Consider the following 22,189-nt stretch of genomic DNA (forward strand, 5'->3'; position numbering starts at 1 on the left):
GATACCTACCCAGGAGCTTACTCTAGAAGAGGACAGATGGATAAGCTACATTTTATAGCAGAATTTGGCAAAGTGTACTGAAGCTATAAACAGCTATGATGGTAAATAAGGTAAGAATTATGCTTAGTGGGGTCAGGGAAAGCTTCTAGAGCTAACATCTGAACTGGGACTTCTATCGGCAAGGCAGAAAATCAGGAAAACGCTCTTAATCCTGGCAGAGGAAGCCTCTTGATCAAAAATCTTAAAGATGAAAAAGGACCGGCTGTTAGGAAACACAGATGATGGTGCCCAGAACGCAAGATGAGGGAGTGTTGGGAGATGGAGCTGAAAGATACGCTGGTGCCAAAGACTGAAGAGCCTCCTGTAGATAGCACAGGGCGCAGCGCTGAAGGGAAAGAAAAAGTTGGGATTGTTCAATAAAGTTGGTGACTGATTCAGTCGGATTAATTCCGCCCTGGTGGCCTTGTGGGAATAAAGATAACCAGCAGGATAGTCTAAGAAGCCCTGTGGAAGCAGAGTCAAGAGCTGTGAATGGGGACGTGGCAGCCAAACGGCCGCGCCCACGCCACCCACAGTACGGGGCTGAGGCTGGGGCTGGGGCTGGGGCTGGGGCTGGGGCTGGGGCTGGGGCTGGGGCTGGGGCCCGCGGTCCCAACAAGCCCAGGGACTTGAGTTGGGCGGGAATCCGGTCCACGCAACTCGGCGCGGTCCCGGGGACGTGGCGCTTTCCAGCCAATCCCGGCTATGCGATTGTTAGACCAATGGCTGCTCGGGGAAGCTATGCGTCAGCGGCGAATTTGCTGATGATTGGTCGGGAGGCCGCCGGCGAGGCGGATGAGGGCGGGTCGGGGAGCCGCTTCCGGTTGGGCGGTGCTTGCGCGCGTGAGCTGAGCCAGTGGGTGAGCGGCGGCCTCGGCATCCTGTGTTGTGGGGGCTACGAGGAAAGGTAAGTACGGTGATGCCCAGCCTCTTCACCACTGCCTCATCTTTATTCGCTTTCTTTCTGTCCCCGGTCTTGTTCTTGGCGAGGCAGGGGACTGCGTCACTCGGGGCCCCTGTCTCTGCTGGCGCCGGGGTCCCAGGCCTGAGCCTGCTGGATATCCCAGGGCCCTCGGTGTGCAGCCTGGGATGGAGGCCGCCGACCGTCTTCCCGCGCGCTCTGGGAAGGGGGCTGGTCCGGTCGAACTCCGTCCCATTGGGTACTGTTCTGTGCCTGGTTTGCTGCGTCCTGGTCCTCCGTCTCTGGGTCACGCCACTCACTGAGTCCCTGGCACCGGAGGGTCACTTTTTGCCTCCGGAAGGTCGGAGGGCATTTGGATAGTGTTGTAACAGCTCCTTGCTGCCTCCCACTCACCAGCCTGCTTGTATGTGCCAGCCCCGCCCCAAGGCCACATCCTGAGAGTAGGGTGCATCTGCCAAGGTCGTGTTCACTCACCTAAAGGGTGCAGAAACGGGGGAAAGAACGAGTGAAGACAATAGGTGGTATCTGTAATTTTAAAGAAAAGCCGAATGTTTAGAGCTTCCATGTTTGGCTACGTATTTCAGTTAGCGACAGAAAATAGTTTTTAAAGCTTTGTTGGGGAATTAATCTTCCTTTTAACGTTTTTTGTTGCTTCTAGCCCCATATCCTACTGATCTTTAGCATGCTGCGGTCAGAAATAAACTTAATTCCCTATAGCTGCCGTGATTAAGCGTTTAGTAGAGTGGCTTGCAGTTTCGAAAGCTACTTTTGCATCAAGGTAAAAGCTCCCTGGGTCTCCTGCTAAAACTTTTGAGCCTGTGATCTGAATTCCTAAGTGTATAAAATTCTAGAATAGTGTCTTTGAGAATTGAATTGCGTTCATTTTCTGGCATGGACCATGAAGTCAACGTAAGTGAATTGGGAATAAGGTGGCTTCTAGTTGTTTTTTGTTCTAGTAGCTTATTCAGCTTGGAGGCAGAGAACCTTGGAATCTCTATAAAATTAGTCTTTGCCATAAAATGGAACTTGACACAAGACAAATGCAAGTTTGGCCTCACTCAGTAGATTTAATTAACCAAATACCAAACGACAGTCATCACTGAAGAATTTATATGTATAATCCAAACGAGGAACCAGATATAACCTCTAAATTTAAGATCCTAGAAGACCTACCTACTAACACTTGTCAGGGGTTGACAAGTATTTGTCAAGAAAATGAGTTTGCCAAGGCCTAATCTGAGGTTTTACGGTGATTGGGGGTTGGGGACGGGGGTTCCAATAGGATTCTTTTGAGAATCACAAGCTCACAAAAATATATTGAGTATGCCTGAGTGAATAGTACTCAATATAGCTTTGAAACCAACTCATTGTCACTCTCAATATAATCATTGTTTGCTTTCATTCATCCAGTGATGTGTCAAGAAATACTTATTGATAGCACTTTATATCCATTAGAGCAGTATTGGGATCTATATATTGGTGTTATTTTTTAAAATTTATTTATTTTAGAGTTGAGGGTCTCACTATGTTTCCCAGGTGGAGCCCTGAACTCGCATGCTCAAGCTGTCCTCCTGCCTCAGCCTCCCACGTGGCTGAGACTGCAACACCACACCCTAGTACATTGGTGTTAACACAGATTTTCTGTAATGTAGTTGTACCGGCGATATTGGAAGGACAGAGGTGTAGCCAGGGATAGCCATGGGAAATGCTAGCTAGACCATAAGGCCCTAGATTGTCACTGTCTGAACTCTTAAGTATGGATGTTGCTGATGCTGTAATTTATGTATTAGAGTTAAGACAGCTGAAATAACACTTGCCTGTTCCTGGCTGATTGCCAGATCCAGTAAACGGAATTGGAGCTTGGAAAACACAGGCAGGCAGGAACCACATTGCTGCCAAGTACCGCCCAATTAATTCAGTAAGATGTATTAATCCAGTAAAATGTGCAAGACACTGTATTAGGGACAATATAGGGATAATAATTTGTACTAGCTGATATGTAGACATTCTTCCAGAAGTGCAGATTCTAAAGGGGAGCTAAGGAGACAACTTAAAGTAGCCTGTGGTCATTGTTATTGAGTGGTTCAAATGAGTTTTATAGAAGTTTATATTGGATCATACCCTTTTTGTCCAAAAAGAAAAAAATAACGGATCACTTCCAGCTAGAGTGATCATAGTAGGTAGGTCTTCTAGGATCTTAAATTTATTTGTAGACATCTGGCACTGAAGGAAGGTTGAGTTAAATTAACTACCAAATTCTCAGCAATGTCACGCTTGTTACACATGCACAGCAAAATTACAGCTAGAAACTAAGGCTCCTGTCCTTCTTTAAAAAGTGTTTTATTCTCTAGCCAGAAAAATTTAGTTTGTGCTGGTTGCTTTGGTTATAGAACTAATGAAGCTTGAGTAATAGTTTGAGACATTCTCAGGGTTTTTCTTCTGCAGCCAGATTTTATACTTTTATTATCTCAGCTGTCTTGTAAATGTATTCCCTCCATCACACAATATAATTAGAATATATTGATGAACCGATGTAACTTCATCATTAGAGAGACGTTAAATAAATTATGTTTTGGTGTCATGACTTTTATCAAATCATAAAGTATGCCATCACTTTTATGTGCTGGTCCATTGGTATAGTACTAAAGTTTTTAAGTAAAGAATGTCAGATAGATAACAAGATAACTTCATTTTCTAGATCTCATAACCTGGGCCTTAGTATAGTTAAATTGCTATCAGGCTGTTCCCTGTAATCTCCAATTGAAGTAGACAGTTAAACAATGAGCTCCTGCTTTTGCTGCGTTATGGAGAAGTAAATGCCTTTTCTGGTGAATATCCATCCAGCTCAGAGAACTGGAATTTTACTACCACACCCATTTCTCCCAATTGTTAACATTGAGCAATGGGTCTTTGGTCAACCAGAATAACTGTTGGATCACTCAGTGTTAACATTCTTGTGAAGTTGAATTTAAACGTCTAAATGTCCCTGAAACAATTTAAGTATTCTGTGACCAATGGCACTTTACCAAAATTGAAAGCTTGGGCCATATATCGATTGCAGTGCTGGTCCAATGGATACCCACTATGGACACTAAGGACAAAAATTTCCTTGAAAGCTCTTAAGTTCTTACCTGAAGGGTGGGGCAGGGAGGAGTGGTAAGAATTTAGAGCTTTTAAGGACATTTTTGGATGGATCGAAGAAACCAATTCTTAAGACTCGTTATTATTAAAATCACACTTAACCCTGTTAATCTTTTCTTTTTAAAAATTACTGGAACGATTCATGAAAACAACTTTATAGAAGATCATTATTAGTGACATTAATACTACAAAAGGATGATAGCTACTGGATATCTTTTCTAATCTTTTGGTTTGTGCCTAACATGCTGTCCAATAAAAATATAATACTAGTCATATATGTAATTTTAAATTTTCAGGTGAAAATCTAAAACAGGGAAAGTAATTTTAATAATATTTAATCTAATACATATAAAATACCATTCTTTTGATATGAAATGTAACACTTATACCAATCTCAGTTCACACTAGCCACATTTCAAGTGCTTAGTAATCATATGTGGCTAGTGGCTACTGTACTGGGCAGTACAGGTCTAGATTTTTTTTTTCCCCAAGAAAAAAATATTAGATGTTGCCTTTCGTGGAAGAGACACAAAATTTTAGAAGGAGAGACTCATTTGAGAAATGGGGGGTGGGGAGATTCAGTTTCCACAAGCATTGGTTTACTTTCTAGATCGCATGATAAAAGCTCATACAGCTAAGTCTTTCATTTATGTGTATCATATTTTTCCTAATATTATGTTGTCCATTATGTCCGTAGTATATCCATTGGACCAGTATTGTGATCAATATATATGGCCCAATGGATGCACAAAGATCTTTCCAGCTGGAAGTGATCTGTGATCTGTACCTATTCCTCTAAACTTTTTTTACTTTTTAGATGAAAGTATCCAACTTAAACTTTTTTCTTTTTCTTTTTTTTTTTTTTTTTTTTTGAGACAGGGTCTTGTTTCCTCACCAAGGCTGGAGTGTGGTGGCATGATCATGGCTCACTGCAACCTCGTGTCTCCGGGGCTCAGGGGATCCTCCCACCTCAGCTTCCCGAGTAGCTGGGACTATAGCTGCACCACCACACCCAGCTAGTTTTTTGTATTTTTGGTGGAGATGGGGTTGCCTAGGCTGGTCTTGAACTCCAGCATTCCATCCACCTCGGCCCCCCAAAGTGCTGGGATTACAGGTGTGAGCCACTGCCAGATAGCTGGCCCAATCTAAACTTTTATAAAGTGTTGAAGTGGGTGAGGAAAATGGTGAGAAGGGCCATTAACTTTGTATCATTTGGTTTCAATTTGGTTGAAAAGACAAAGATGCTTCAGAAATGAAGTACACTGTCTGGTCGTGGTCCCAACACTTTGGGAGGCCGAGACCGAGACGGGAGGATCACTTGAGGTTAGGAGTTCGAGATCTACCTGGACAACATGGTGAAACCCTGTATCTACTAAAAATACAAAAATTATTCGGGCATGGTGGAGCATGCCTGTAATCCCAGCTATTCAGGAGGCTGAGGCAGGAGAATCACTTGAACCCAGGAGGTGGAGGTTGCAGTGAGCCAGGATCACACTGCTGCACTCCATCCTGGGCAACAGAGACAGACTCAGTCTCAACAAAAGAAAATGAAGTGCACTAATGTAGTTTTTCAAATGCTGTATATGAAGTTATTTTTTTACTGTTCCTTTTCACATCTTCCCACATAAAATATCCTTTGTCTTAGATGTCCTTTGTTTCTGCTTGAACATACACACATGCTCCATACCAAAAACCATATGGTTTTAGATAAATCTAGTACAGTTTTTGGTATGGATGGTGTTTTTTGTTTTTAGTGTCTGTATTCATAAAACAAGAGGCCTTTTGTTAAAGTTTCTAATAGCCAGGAGTTGGTATATGTGGGCACAAAGGACGTTTTGTTTTTTTTAAGTAGAACTTACTTAAAGTGCAGATTTTTCATTCCTCCCTGCAGAAAGATGAAGTTAAAGATGGACCATTGACTTTGTCCATCTGGTGGTCCTTGATGACGTTTGTAGGCCGTTTCATCAATAAATAGTAAGGAAGCCAGATTTCAGGGTAGCATTGGATGGTGAGGAAGCAGAGGCAGCAGGGTAGAAACTGTGTGGGTGAGGGAAAGGGAATCGCAGGCTTGAAGGAATAGCACAGTCTGGGAAAGACTGTGGGTAGTGGAGACCTGAGAAGCATTGATTGACAGAATGGAGGAGCCTGTTTAAGGGTGCGATTGGAAGTTTAATCGAGAGAGGGGAAGAAAGGAGAAATGGGTGAGTGATAAAGCTAAATCGCTTGGCTTTTCCTCTTTGGAATTCTGGTATCCTGGTATCAAGATATTAAGCCTGAAACATAAATGTAGTTTTCCCTCTAAATCACAAAGTGAATCAGTATATTACATTTCTGTATGCTGCATGTCTTAAAATTTGGTATAGTATCCTTTCCAGGCCCTCATAATGTTAGAGTGCATAAGCATTTATTCATATTGTAATATTTGGGGTTGGCAAGAATTGTTAGGGTATTGTGCTATATTTTATTTTGAGAATGTAATCATTTGTAAAATTTTCCTAAAGTCCCCTTAGGCATAAGGAAAATCCTTTGTTGCAGTGACTCTTGATTTTACTTGATTCTGCAAGCCTCTGTCATACATATTGTTGGGATATATCCCAAAACATCAACAACATATAATTCTGTTTTTTGTTTCCAAAGTTTTGTTTATCTGCAGCATTATTTGTTTATAGGCTGGGTATGGTAGCTCACGACTGTAATCCCAGCACTTTGGGAGGCCAGGGCGGGAGGATCACTTGAGACCAGCCTGGGCAACATGGTGAGACTCTACAACATTTTTTTTTTTTAATTAGCTGGGCATGGTGGTGCACACTTGTATTCCCAGCTACTTGAGAGGCTGAAGTGGGAGGATGGTCTGAGCCCCGGAGGTCCAGACTGCAGTGAGCTATCATCACACCACTCCAAGTAGCCTGGGTGACAGAGTAAGACCCTCTCTCAAAATAAGACTTGTTTATAGTTTGAGATAGAAGTTTCATTTTGCCCTGAAGTAAAGGCATGCTCACTTTAATGTTGTATTTATAGAGCCACTAAATCTCGAATTTTCTGTTTACTCTGATTTGATTGATCAGTTGAATTATTGGAGGGTCAGCCAGAGTGGTGTTATTCACCCAGAGCAATATTTTACAAGTAATACACACAGAAAGCTAATAAACCTGAGAGTGTGCTGTTCATACAAATTAGACAATACAGCGGATACAGTATTAAAGTTCACCTTCACACCAGTCTTACCAACCCACCCCATTCGTGTCTCTTCCATGAACCTTGAGGTTACCACTGTTTGCACATGGGTGTTTATCTTTCCACACCATTTATGTGCGTGTTGTATTTTATACAAATAAAAACGAGCTGGGGAGATTGTTTAATTTTGTTTTGCTTTTTATGTAAATGAGATCTTCACATTGTTTTGCACCTTGCTTTTTTTTATTCACTTGACATATCGTGGTGAGTTCTCCATATCACTGTGGATAGATGCGTCTCGTTCTTTTTTTTTTTTTTTTTTTTTTTGCACTCTTTTTTTTTTTGAGAAAGAGTCTCGCTCTGTCACCCAGGCTGAAGTGCAGTGGCGCGATCTCAGCTCACTGCAGCCTCAGCCTCCTGGGTTCCAGCACTTCTCATGCCTCAGCCTTCTGAGTAGCTGGGACTACAGGCGTGTGCCACCACACCCAGCTAAGTTTTGTATTTTTAGTAGAGACAGGGTTTCACCGTATTTCCCAGGCTGGTCTCGAACTCCTAACCTCAAGTGATCTTCCCGTCTCGGCCTCCCAAAGTGCTGGGATTACAGGCATGAGCCACCACGCCTGGCTTCTTTTTTTTTTTTTTTTTTTTTTCAGACACAGACAGGATCTCTGTCACCCAGGCTGGAGTTCTGTGGCACAATCTCAGCTCACTGCAACCTCCACCTGGTGGTTTCAAGCTATCCTCCCACCTCAGCCTCCTGAGTAGCTGGGACTACAGGTGCGTGCCACCATGCCCGGCTAATTTTTGTATTTCTAGTAGAGACAGGGTTTCGCTATGTCGCCCAGGCTTGTCTTAAACTCCTGGATGCAAGTGATCCACCTGCATCAGCCTCCCAAAGTGTTGGGATTACAGGCATGAGCCATCATGCCCAGCCTCATGTCGTTCTTTTTTTTGAGACTGAGTCTCGCTCTGTAGCCCAGGCTGGAGTGCAGTGGCACGATCTCGGCTCACTGCAAGCTCCGCCTCCCGGCTTCACACCATTCTCCTGCCTCAGCCTCCAAGTAGCTGGGACTACAGGCACCCGCCACCATGCCTGGCTAATATTTTGTATTTTTAGTAGACGGGGTTTCAGCATCCCATTAGCCAGGATGGTCTCTATCTCCTGACCTTGTGATCCGCCCACCTTGGCCTCCCAATGTGCTGGGATTACAAGCGTGAGCCACTGCGCCCGGCCCATTCTTTTTAACCTTTGTGTATTTTTCCATAATAAAGATTTAATATATTTTGCCAATTCTCTCTTTGTATTTGTTTTCCGATTTTTTAATCGTTATGAACTGTCATCATTGAACATCTTACTTAATACAAGTATCTTTGTCTGTAAATGTGGGTATTTTGATGGGATTGAATGAAACAATGTTGAGAAACATAGCCAAGTTCTAACATTGATAGGAATAGAATAAGATAAGTACCATCTTCGACCCCTTTTTCTGTGGGTTTCATGGTCTTGCTTTCACATTGCTTCTTCTGATGGATTTTCATAAGTCTTAACCTTCACATCATCAGTAACAGTACCTTTTTTGAGACTGGGGCACTTGGGAATGACTGCCCGCCTGCCCCCCGCCGCTCCCATTATCTCCTTAGGTACATTTCTATTTGTCTTACTGCGTTGTATTTATTCTAGAACACTTTCCACTCTCCACTGATACGTCCTCTGCCATTTCAGGACCTCCCACCCACTCCCACTGAGCTGCTTTCCCAGTGATGAAAGAAAATGTAAAATCCTGAAAACCCTTGTTCTTGATTTTTAATTTTATTTTTTCCTCTAAGACTTTAACCACTCTGGATAGTACTGTGGGGAATCAGTAGAGTGTACTAAACAGATTTCTACTCTGCAGCTTCTTTGCAGGTTTTTTGTCACATTTTTTCAGTGAAGTGTTCCAGCTTTGTGCTTGTTCATTAGAGTCTCCTGTGACTACAGAGATTCTGAAAGTTTGAATCAGGGCCTGGAAATCTGTACTTTGAACAGTACTACAGGTGGTATTTATGCCTAGGCAAGTATCGGAAACAACTGTGCAGAAGGATAAAGAAGTTCTTATCTGTGGCCAGACCATTTTAATGATTTGGCCTTTGAAGGTGACTCAAGGTTGAGCCTGGATGTTGGAGACTTGGTGCTATAGACCAAGGAAGCTGCCAAGTGTTTCACTGGTTCCTAATCTCATGAACATCAGAATCACCTAAAAAACATTTAAAGCTGCAAATGTCTGAATTCAGCTTCAGAGAATCTAAATCAATAGGGGAAACTTAAAGCTTCCTAAATGATTCTAATAATCAGCCATATTTGAAGACCAGACCATTGATGCGTACAAAAAGTAAAGGATTTGGAATCAGCATTTAAATCTTGGTTCTTTCACTTTTAATTCTTACGAACTTAGGCAAAGGGATTAAAGTTCTACTTTCGTATCTTTTGAAAGAAAACAGAAAGTGGACATTTTAACTATAAGTTTCTTATCAGCCTACAATCAGATGAAGGAAACTGGTAAAAATTTCTCACCATAATAATTGAAGAGTCCGATATTCCACCATACTTATTTTATGGATTAAGTAATTGGGATAATATAAAAGACTTGCATAGATGTGTGTATCACATTAATAATTTGGGATGTGAGCTTTTAATTTCTTATTTAATTATTAAGCATACTGCCTCCTGAATTAACTGCTTTTCATTTTCTTTAAGATCTAATTATCATGGACCTGCGACAGTTTCTTATGTGCCTGTCCCTGTGCACAGCCTTTGCCTTGAGCAAGCCTACAGAAAAGAAGGACCGTGTACATCATGAGCCTCAGCTCAGTGACAAGGTTCACAATGATGCTCAGAGTTTTGATTATGACCATGATGCCTTCTTGGGTGCTGAAGAAGCAAAGACCTTTGATCAGCTGACACCAGAAGAGAGCAAGGAAAGGCTTGGGTAAGGTGCCAGCTGTCAGGGGTCTAGTGTGGGTAATGACATTCTTTATAAAGGCTAATTCTTTTCTTCTTTTCTGGCTCAGTTATGAGTAAAGTTGTATTGAACTATTAATATATCTTCTGAAAGCTAATCATGGAATTACTACCTCTAAAATTTCATTAAGTGCCTGATTTCATACATTTTTAATTGAATAACAGTTTGTACCTTGTTCTGCAAAGCATTGTTTTTGCATAAAAGTACCAAGTACTGCAGGACCCAACTTGAACTGCATTATCTTGCTCCCAGAAGAATATAGCATGGGGGGATTTCTCATCTCTTCTCATCTCTGCTGCTTTTAATTTTTAAAAACTGTGCCCTATTGACCTGGCACAAACCAAGTCTTTGATGGGCTAATAAACTGCACATTGGATCCCTATGAAGTTTATGGTTTCCCGGGGTGTCCTTCACCCTCTTTATTTTCATTCTCAGATATTTGCTTCAGTAGAAAACAAAAATCAAACCAACTTTGTCTTTTAGAAAATTGTAACTTAATGTCTGAGTATGAGTTACTGTTTCAGTAACAGCGGGGCCATAGTCAGGTTCTTTGGCTCTCTTGGTAGACAGCTTTTGACCTGAAAAATTGATTTTGTAGAATCCCAGCTGAGTATTTCTAATTGGGGATCTGACAGTGTGTTTTTTGGTCCTTCCAAAGCCTTCCTTTTGAAGAAAATGCAGGTCAACTTTATAAAAATATTATTCTCAGTGAGCACTATTGGTGCAACTTTCTGAACTGTATTCGAGAGATTTGTGTGGAAAGTTGTGCCACACATAGCAATTTCTAAAAATATTTTGCCTTGATGGGTAGCATTTTGGTCATAAGACATTGTTACAGGATTTGCTTTGGAAGATGCTGCAGAATGAATGTATTTTTTCATTGGGTTATCTACTGACTGAAGGATACAGTGTTTTATTCTTCAACGTTGACAGAAATAATAAAAATATTTTGCTATGTAGAATGAGTACTATCACATAACATTTGAAAGTAGATATAGATAGAAATGCATCACAGAGTTAGTGTTCTATTAGGTTGCTTTCCTTTGAGAGACCATCCTCACTTTCAGTTTTAATCTAATAACCGTACTAACATTCCAGGTTGAAAATAGAAATGCAGGTCGGGCATGGTGGCTCACGCCTGTAATCCCAGCACTTTGGGAGGCCAAGGCGGGTGGATCACAAGGTCAGGAGATCGAGACCATCCTGGGTGACACGGTGAAACCCCATCACTACTATTAATACAAAAAAATTTAGCCCGGGGGGGCTGGGCGCGGTTGCTCAAGCCTGTAATCCCAGCACTTTGGGAGGCCAAGACGGGCGGATCATGAGGTCAGGAGATCAAGACCATCCTGTCTAACACGGTGAAACGCCGTCTCTACTAAAAAATATTTTTAAAAAAACTAGCCAGGCGAGGTGGCGGGCACCTGTAGAACCAGCTACTTGGGAGGCTGAGGCAGAAGAATGGTGTAAACCCGAGAGGCAGAGCTTGCAGTGAACTGAGATCCGGCCACTGCACTCCAGCCTGGGCGACAGAGCGAGACTCCGTCTCAAAAAAAAAAATTTAGCCGGGCGTGGTGGCGGTTGCCTGTAGTGTCCCAGCTACTCGGGAGGCTGAGGCAGGAGAATGGCATGAACCCGGGAGGTGGAGCTTGCAGTGAGCTGAGATCGTGCCACTGCACTCCAGCCTGGGCAACAGAGCGAGACTCCATCTCAAAAAAAAGAAAAGAAAATAGAAATGCAGAGGGTATTCTAATTCTTTATGTTACGCCCATTAATTTTGTGCATGTCCAACCCACATTTTGTTCTGCACATATTTTTTCACAGAATTACTCTTAAATAATGGAAGGCCCTTAGGTTTGGTGTCATTTAGTGTAGATGGTACTTTAATGAGGATATTCTGATCCCTTGCAGGTAGAGATAAAGCTCTGCTGGCAGTTTTCAGTAGAAAGTACTCGTTTTTGTGATCAGTGAATATTAAAAGTTCGTCACATATGCAGATTCTGTATTTGATTAGAACAAGATGATAAAGTCATGTTTTTTATGGAATGTGCGAATAGACTGTTTGCTTCTCCCAAATTTTGTTGGTAGTGACAAATATCCCTACTTTATATAGTAACATACTGTTGGGAGCAAGAATCCCACATGAACCTTTTAAAAAACTTGTTTACTATGGCATTTCCAGACATTGTTTTGGTAGGGTAATGTATACCAGAACTGGGAACAACAGGTTCCCCCTTTTTTCCATCTGTCTATAAGACACATAATTATTAAGAGGTAAGTCATTGTTTATGCCTTATTTGCAATAATAGCTAAAAGAACACAGGAAGCATTTAAAAACAATTCAATATACAAGTTTCAGGTATTTTTTCTTATTAAGAATGTTGACAGGCCATTTTATGTATCCTTAAAATGAAGATTTGTTTTGAGGTAGTGGTTCTTAATATTTAGAAAGTTTTCTGGCTGGGCACAATGGCTCACGCCTGTAATCCCAACACTTTGGGAGGCTGAGGCAGGCAGGTCATGAGGTCAAGAAATTGAGACCATCCTGGCCCATATGGTGAAATCCCGTCTCTACTAAAAATACAAACGTTAGCTGGGCGTGGTGGCGCGTGCCTGTAGTACCAGCTTCTCAGTAGACTGAGGCAGGAGAATTGCTTGAACCCAGGAGGCAGAGGTTACAGTGAGCCGAGATCACGCCACTGCACTCCAGCCTGGCAACTAAGAGAGACTGTCTCAAAAAAAAAAAAAAAAAAAAAAATCCTCGATATATTTATTATAGGAGTGAACTAGAGCAGTTCATTATCCTTTTGGGGATCACAGGCCCAGGCCCTTTGGGAGTCTAATGAAAGCTAAGGACTTTCCTCAGAAAAGTGCGTGCTTATATATACAATTTTGGGCCAGGCACAATGGCTCACGGCTGTAATCCCAGTACTTTGAGAGGCTGAAGCAGGAGGACTGCTTGAGCTCAGGAGTTTGAGACCATGTAGTCCCAGCCACTGAGGAGGTTAAGATGAGAGGATCCTTTCAGCCTGGGAGGTCAAGGCTACAGTGAGCTGTGATTGTACCACTGCCCTCCAGCCTGGGTGACAGAGCAAGACCCTATCTCAAAAAATAATAATAACAATAAAAATAAGAAAATTTTGTGTACTGAAAATTTCAGGAATATTGGTCACCCTTCTGGAGCCCATTTATTGATCCAAATTCTTAAACAACTGAAGGGTTTGCTTTATGCTCCTTGAAATGTAGAGGTATGTGCTACCTCCTAAAAGAAATAACATGAGGTGCACTAATGCATTGTGTCTGTCCTAGAATAAAGGTTTATTTAGTGGCATCCATAGGGTTCTCCGCTGTCACAGGACTATGACACCATTAGCTTTATAAATTTACACAGGCATTTAAAGATGATGGTTTAGAGCCTTATGCCTAAAATAGGATGTGCCCACTTCCTGTGTACTTACACAACTGCCTGCGGGCTTGATGATCAGCAAGAATGGCTTTTACATTTTTAGAGGCTTGTTTAAAAAGAAAAAAATACACACACACACACACCATACCATATGTTGCCCACAAAGTCAAAAATATTTACTATCTGTCCCTTTTTTAAAAAAGAAGTTTGCCTTGTAAACTATTTTTCTGTTTAAGTAAAAAAAATATATATTATTTTTTTCTTAAGTTTGCCAACCCCTAGGTTAAACCATTTGAGATGTTTGCATTGAATAGAATGCTCTTTAGCCAGCTTCATTAAGAAAAGCCCGTCTTGAACAGTCATGTCTTTTTTAATCTGGGCGATCCTTCTCTTAGGCTATTTATAATAGTTTAAAAATACCTTTTGGGGATAGGAGGGGTTCTGGTTGCCCTTTTTCCTTGCCCTTTATTTATGAACTGTACAGTGGCACTATTAGTAACCAGTATGATTTGAGCACAAACTGCATCCCATTATAAATAATGTTGAACTGTTCAATGTTGGTATAGCTTCATCTGTGAACAAGTGTTAAAATTCTACAGGACTAAAGTTATAACAACAAAAATTGTCCTTATGTCTATGTAGATAGAAGAGGATATTTATAAGAGATAACTTTTTTTTTTTTAATTGAGACGGGGTCTCGCTCTGTCTCCCAGGCTGGAATGCAGTGGTGCAATCTCAGCTTATTGCAACCACGGCCTCCCAGGTTCAAGAGATTCTCCTGCCTCAGCCTCCTGAATAGCTGAGATTATAGGCATGCGCCACCATGCCCAGCTAATTTTTGTGTTTTTAGTAGAGACTGGGTTTCACCATGTTGGCCAGGCTGGTCTCAAATTCCTCACCTCCCGCCAGGTGATCTGCCCATCTTGGCCTCCCAAAGTGCTGAGATTACAGGCGTGAGTACCAGGCCAGAGATAACTTCTTACTGGTTTACCTTTCCTGTTAACATTTTGGAGCAAGATTACACATTCTCTGAAGGAAAATGCTAGTTACTTATAGGATTTAAGTAATAGTTGTATCTAACCCCCTATCTGTATCAAGATGAGTCTCTTTTCATAGTGTCACTAGTGCTCTTCAGTTCTGATCACTCTCCTATGTTTTTTCATGAAATGAACACAAACTGGGGAAAGACATTATTTGCTACCAAGTGACAATCTTTTCAATCCTTATAGGTGGTTACTTATAGGATTTAAGTAATAGTTGTATCTAACACCCTATCTGCATCAAGATGAGTCTCTTTTCATAGTGTCACTAGTGCTCTTCAATTCTGATCACTTTCCTATGTTGTATTCATGAAATGAACACAAACTGGGGAAAGACATTATTTGCTACCAACTGACGATCTTTTCAGTCCTACAAATAATAGAGCATAGGAGTGTACCAAGATTTCGCTTCTGTTGGAAGTTTTGACTTCAACTTCATATTCCAAACTGAGCTGCTTACTTGGGTAACATTACATAGGATGATTTTGCCTCTGTAGTTAAGTGATTGCACCTTTAAACAGAAGTTTTCATATCATGCCCATATTTTTAAATCCATAAAGATGACAGATCTGGAAGAAGGACACTTACAAAGCTTCATAAAGCTACTGATCCTTTAGCTTTGTGGTTTTGCTTTATGATCTACATACTAACCCTCTCAGCTTATTAACATTCTCATAATCAGATATATATTCTTACCACATCATTTCATCAGAGTTCTCTGTTTTCATGTAAAAATCCAGTTCAACATAGTATTTAAAAGCTGCTAGCCATTTTTTAGATACGCATCTTCCTGTCTTTTTATGTTTTTTAAAAATAGTCTTGCCTTGAGATATAAATGATCCCAGAACTTTTTTGATATCTTCTTATTTTTATCAAAAATGTTACTTTTTCTAAAAGCAGCTAAATTTTTAAAGTCTGATGTAAATATTATGAATTTTTAGAAAACCATGATTATTTACCAAGAATTGGAGTTTCTCTTCTGTAAGCAATAAAGAAAAATAAAGTTCAGCCACATCTTCACTAGAAAAAATACAAATGAAAAAAGGAAAAACATAGTTTTACATGTTGTTTGATACAAAGAGTGGAGAACTTGGATAGGAGTGGATATTCACTCCTGAATTCTAACCATAGGCTGAAATCTACCTCTAAACAGATAGGCTGAGTTTGCTTTTGGATCCAAGTGCACCAGCCTTGACTGTGTTGACCTTATTCACGTGGCTTGTTACAGACCAGTAATGGACCATTTTTTTCAGTTGCTGGCCTGGCAGTTTTGTTTTGGAGACAATTTTTTATTTCTGTGCATTAGCCCTGGGCACACACCTGGCTAAGTCCAGAGTTCTGTGTCTTTTTAACCTTTTGCTGGATTTCTCTGCATTTTCTACAGAAAGATTGTAAGTAAAATAGATGGCGACAAGGACGGGTTTGTCACTGTGGATGAGCTCAAAGACTGGATTAAATTTGCACAAAAGCGCTGGATTTACGAGGATGTAGAGCGACAGTGGAAGGGGCATGACCTCAATGAGGACGGCCTCGTTTCCTGGGAGGAGTATAAAAATGCCACCTACGGCTACGTTTTAGGTAGGTCCCTACTATCTGGGGGAAAAAGCCTTGTGGAGCTGGCACCTTGAAACGTAACTGTTTTGTCTTGTAGAATGATTGTAGATAAAATAGACGCGGATAAAGATGGGTTTGTGACGGAGGGGGAGCTGAAATCCTGGATTAAGCACGCCCAGAAGAAATACATATATGACAATGTTGAAAACCAGTGGCAGGAGTTTGATATGAACCAAGACGGCTTAATCTCCTGGGATGAGTACAGAAACGTGACTTATGGCACTTACCTGGGTAAGGGGCAAGATGTCAGCCTGGCAGAGACCATGGTCTTGAGTCAAAGAAACAAATGGGTCACACAGTAAAGGAAAGGAAGCTTATCTTAAATACTTTAATTCAGTGCTAAGCTGATTCCCTTTATTAATTTTAAATTTGTATATTATGTATTTTTACATATGTTTAATTGTCGTTTTCTGAAGTCTGGTATCTTCTACATTTTTAGCATTTTACATATATTTTACCATTTTTTCTTTATGTCATCCCTCATAGAGACAATTTTTGGAGTAGATTCATTTAAAAGAATACGTTGGGCCGGGTGCCGATAGCTCACGCCTATAAGCACTTTGGGATGCTGAGGCGAGACAATTGCCTGGGCCCAGGAGTTTGAGATCAGTCTGGGCAACATAGGGAGACCCTGTGTCTACCAAAAAAAAAAAAATTAAATTTAAGTTAGCCAAGCATGGTGGCACATGCCTGTCCTAGATACTCAGGAGGCTGAGGTGGGAGGATCACTTAAGCCCAGGAGGTTGAGGCAGCTGCAAGCCATGATTGCACTGCTGCGCTCCAGCCTTGGGGACAGAGCAAGACCTGTCAAAAAAAGAAAAAAGACACTATAAGGCTACATAGTTCCAACAGTGCAAAGCAAGGGGCTTTGAGATGTCTCTTGACATGGTCCCAATAAAGTGTTGTACCTAAAATTCAAACCAAATTAGATTTCTTTATGACTGGTGAGAAGTCTTTCCTTAATAAAATAGCTTTCCTTGATAAAATTCAACTATTTCAGTATGTCTGCTTACTGAAGTTTGGAAATGAAAATTTCCCATTTGTTTTCTCTGGCACATGAGTTTATCAGCCTGCTTTGCAAATGCTTTAAGGCAAATAAATGTTAATTTGATTGCTTTTTGTTGATTTGATAGCTTGTATGCTTGGGCCACCTGTTAGTAATTTTCTTTTACTTGTAACACTTGCCTGCTGCTGAATACTAGGCAGTGAGTCTTACTGAGTTGATGACCCAGGGTGTTTTTATTCGTGAAATTCCTCTGTTGTACATGGTTACAGTTTAAGACCAGAACGTATTAATATAAATGGTACTTTCTCCATTTTAATCCTGGAAATTAGGCAACCTTCTGGGTTAAAGCAAGCGTTCTCTGCCACTGACTAACAGTGAGTGTATAATGGATCTGTTTCCCCACAGATAGCCAGCTGTCTGCGTTAATTACAGGACTGCATGCATTTCTGGTGAAGAGACTTTTATTTCTGTGTCAGGCTTGTTCTCTTTCCTAAGACTAAAGTGGCACTCTCTCTCAATGCTTGACACTTAGCCAAGAACCAAACATATCCTTCACCCAATTAAGAACACATGTATTAAACAGCACAGATGGAGAGGCATCCTGCTTCTTGTTCTGGCTGAGACCCAACACCTTCCTGATTTATTTGGAATTAATGATAAATATAAAGCAAAGAGTAGGCTATTGGTGATCTAAACAAAATGTTGTGTAAATAAATCTCAGCTCTGACCTAGACACTCACTCGCTGCCCAGAATGATTCTTCAGCGCTGTGTATGATTATGTGCATAAAAATCTGTTGAGAGCTCTGTTGCCTCACAGGGCAGATGATTCAACGTAATGGGTATTTCTGCTGCCTGAGACTGCATAAGCTGAAGCACTGTCTGGAGAAGCAATGTCTTTATAAGGCATCTTTCCCCAGAGGCATGAGGGTGGACAGCACTGAGGGGGTCATGAGTTGGCTTAGAGAAGTGAGGAGGAGTATTTGTTACTGGGTGTTCTTGATTCAATTTGGAGTTCAGGTATAAATCATCGTAGCTCTTAGTTAAAATCTGTCTCAATGAATCCAATATCCATGAGAGAAAGGTTAACACTGTCTCTGCCACAAGTAAAATATGAAATACTGAGATCTACCCTGCCTATAGCAAAACTAGATCAAGAGCCTACCTAAAGCTGTATACAGGCCAGCTAGGGCCAGAACTGGTGCTTAGGATAAATACGGCATTCCAAGCAGAGCTATAGGAATATAGGTTTTGTCATTAAAAATAAAGTTCTGGCCAGGCACAGCAGCTTCTGCCTATAATCCTAGCACTTTGGGAGGCCAAGGCAGAAAGGTTGCTTGAGTCCAGGAATTCAAGACCAGCCAGGGCAACAAAGCTAGGCCCCATCTTTACAAAAAATATATATATATCAAAAAGTAGCCAGGAGTAGTAGTACTTGTCAGTAGTCCTAGCTACTTGGGAGGCCGAAGCAGGAGGATTGCTTGAGCCCAGGAGTCCAAGACTGCATTGAGCTATGACTGCACTGCACTCCAGCCTGGGCCACAGAACAAGGTCCTGACTATAAATTTAAAAAAAAAAAAATGTATCTTCCTATTTCCATCCTTATGTATGTATGTGCATGTTGCTATTAGGCTATTTGAGTCCAGTCAACATGTTTTACCCCAAGGGAAGAGAGCACTTATGTAAGAATTTAGTCTTAAAGTATGTTGTCTTGTTATGTTTCTTATTTATGTTACATCGTACTGAAACTGTTTAGAAGAGACACCTTAGTATCTGAGAAAGGCTTGTTTGCCTTATGTTCTCCATCTCAACCTATTATGGCTTTGAGAGAGAGAGAGAGAGAGAGAGAGAGAGAGAGTGTGTGTGTGTGTGTGTGTGTGTGTGTGTGTGTGTGTGTGTGTGTGTGTGTGTACGTACGTACAGGATCCCAAAGCCTTATGATTCATTAAACTGTCTTACTGAATTTTTGATACTCAATAAAGAATGAAGCTTCAAAATGCTCAACTCTCAAAATAGTACAGTAGTTTTGTCTTTGTTTCTTTAAACTGTGCTTACAGTGTGGAAAGATTGAACAGTCTCAAAGGTCAGCAGTAATGATGTTATTCTTAAAGGGGCCCTGTGGGTCTTTTTTATAAAACCAGTGTCATATCCTTGTTATGTAATCAATGTTGCAGGAACAACAATTTCTTAACATTAATGTGGTGTCTTTTATTTTTTAAAATATCTTCACCAAAAAATTTTCATGTCTGTTATTTTAATTCGGTTTATACAGGAACTCAGATTGGAAAAAAATTTTATTACTTTTCTGCAGTTAACTCCACATCTTTTCAGCTTAAAAAGCTTAATTTCGGCCAGGCGCAGTGGCTCACGCCTGTAATCCCAGCACTTTGGGAGGTTGAGGCCGGTGGATCACAAGGTCAGGAGATTGAGACCATCCTGGCTAGCACAGTGAAACCCCGTCTCTACTAAAAATACAAAAGAATTGCCAGGCGTGGTGGTGGGCGCCTGTAATCCCAGCTACTCAGGAGGCTCAAGCAGGAGAATGGCGTGAACCCTGAAGGCGGGGCTTACAGTGAGCCGAGTTTGCACCACTGCTCTCCAGCCTGGGCGACAGAGTAAGACTCCATCTCAAAAAACAAAACAAAACAAAACAAAAAACTAAATTTTACTTTTCTATATTCTTATATAGAGACTAGGTAACTGCTGCTTGTGTAGCTCGATGTCATAACAGATGGGTAATTCCAAATTCAATTTGGTTGTAATCTAAGGGGTTTTTTTTTTGTATGCCTTTGTCAAGTCATTATTGGCATAAAGTGAACTGTATGTATTTAAGTGCACAATTGATGGGTGTTGACGTATGTATTTACCAGTGAAACCACCACTGCAATCACGATAATGAGCATATCCATTATCCCCCCAACATTTCCTCATGTCCTTTGGTAATCCTCATCCTCCCCATTCCCCTGTCCATAGGCAATCACTCATCTATTTTCTGTGACTTTAAATTCGTTTGCATTTTCTGGAATTTCACTTAAATGGGGGTGAACAATACCTGTAACTCTTGGTAGATTTCTGCGTTGACTGAAAAAAAAAGAACATGACCTTCAAAGCGGTGGCATTCTATTGCTTGAATCCAAGTGTCCATTATATGAGGTAGAAGGCCTTTGGTTTCTATCTTCTTAATGGGATCCTAATGTTTAATAAAAATAGCAATAACTGACATTTATTGAAAGCCAACTATGTGCCAGGCATTGTTTCTAAGCACTTAGATATATTTTCTCATTTAAACCTTATAACAATCCTGTGAAGCTGGCACCATTGCTATCTCCATTTTACAGATAAAAGAGACAAAGGCACAGGCCAAACAGCTAGAAAATGGTAGAGTTAAAACTCAGACAGTGTGGGACTTGAGAGCCACCACTGCCTTCCAGATGTAACTAGAAAATTCAAGCCTTCTAGCAGCCTTAATACCAATAGTGAAGCATAACAGTGAGTTACATAGTTCAGGAGCCAGAGTTCCATGTGAACTTGGAGCTGACTCTGACATCCCAATACTGGAGCTGTAGCCCAAGACTAAGTGTCTTTGTACTGCTGCAGTTTTACCTGTGTAATCAGTTATTTCTTCATTGCATGGTTTATCTTTATTGGAAGTTGATTTCCCACCTCACACATTTTCATGTTTTCTGAAAGCCTTTTAAGATTTGACCTAAATTTTTGTTTTCTAGATGATCCAGACCCTGATGATGGATTTAACTATAAACAGATGATGGTTAGAGATGAGCGGAGGTTTAAAATGGCAGACAAGGATGGAGACCTCATTGCCACAAAGGAGGAGTTCACAGCTTTCCTGCACCCTGAGGAGTATGACTACATGAAAGATATAGTAGTGCAGGTGGGTGAGAACAAGGATTCTGAACAGGGACTCAGTTCCTCTTTTTGTGGCTTATTCTATCTTTCCCCTTTAGCCTTTCCTGTGTATTTGGCAGAGTGATATGCTATATAAGTACTGGCCAAATTCAGAATCCAAGGTCTGTCACTGTTTTTCTGTGACCTTGATCAAGGTGCCTTGGGCATTCTGTTTAGTATGCTAATACCTCTATCATATAATATATTTTGCCATTTCATTGGCAGCTCCATATTGTAAGAATGGGGGAAATCCTATTATTTAAAATATCCCATGATAGTCAGACATCAAGTAATAACAGTGATACTAAAGAACTCTCACAGAAGGCAGTTACTAATAACATAGACTATCTATAGCTGTACACATAATCACTGGTCACATCTCCTGTTAGTGTGACTTTCGCATGACTAAGGCTACCAGGTAGATCACCATGGGCGGGATGGGATAGTTTGTCATTAAGCAGTGTCAATGTTCTGCCAGGAAGGCTCAGTTGTTCTAGATTGAAGCATAAGAAATTGCTCATGTTTTACCATTTCCTGGCTAGAAATGGTTTTAACCATACAGACACACATACGTACCTACATACATACATATATGTATGTGTATGTTTAATGAATAATAAATGTTTGCCTAAACTAGATACTTTACTTTCTTCTGGCAAATTCAGAGACTAACTTAATAGTCTCTTCTTCTTCTTTCCTGTTTAGGAAACAATGGAAGATATAGATAAGAATGCTGATGGTTTCATTGATCTAGAAGAGTATATTGGTAAGTCTCTGCTTCTAATGTTTTTCTTAGAAAAACTGAGAAGCTTTGGAAGATGTATTTGCTGGCCAGGCGCAGTCGCTCACGCCTGTAATCCCAACACTTTGGGAGGCTGAGGCGAGCGGATCACCTGAGGTCTGGAGTTCAAGTCCAGCCTGGTCAACATGGTGAAACCCTGTCT

The 22,189-nt window shown here is 41.0% G+C and overlaps 1 protein-coding gene across 4 annotated transcripts in view; it reads left to right on the forward strand.

The window, feature by feature from the left end:
* The first annotated feature begins 871 nt into the window (after window positions 1-871).
* The window catches only part of CALU (calumenin), a 33,616-nt gene continuing 12,298 nt past the window's right edge, over window positions 872-22,189 (forward strand). The window contains 5 exon segments of one of the 4 annotated variants that reach the window (NM_001260801.1): window positions 872-946; window positions 10,011-10,242; window positions 16,373-16,566; window positions 21,065-21,231; window positions 21,951-22,011. In NM_001260801.1, coding sequence (NP_001247730.1) covers window positions 10,022-10,242; window positions 16,373-16,566; window positions 21,065-21,231; window positions 21,951-22,011 — 643 coding nt within the window. In that variant the 5' untranslated portion in view covers window positions 872-946; window positions 10,011-10,021. 4 annotated transcript variants of the gene reach the window in all.

This window comes from Macaca mulatta, chromosome 3 (assembly GCF_049350105.2).
Source record: "Macaca mulatta isolate MMU2019108-1 chromosome 3, T2T-MMU8v2.0, whole genome shotgun sequence".
Classification (NCBI taxonomy): Eukaryota; Metazoa; Chordata; class Mammalia; order Primates; family Cercopithecidae; genus Macaca; species Macaca mulatta.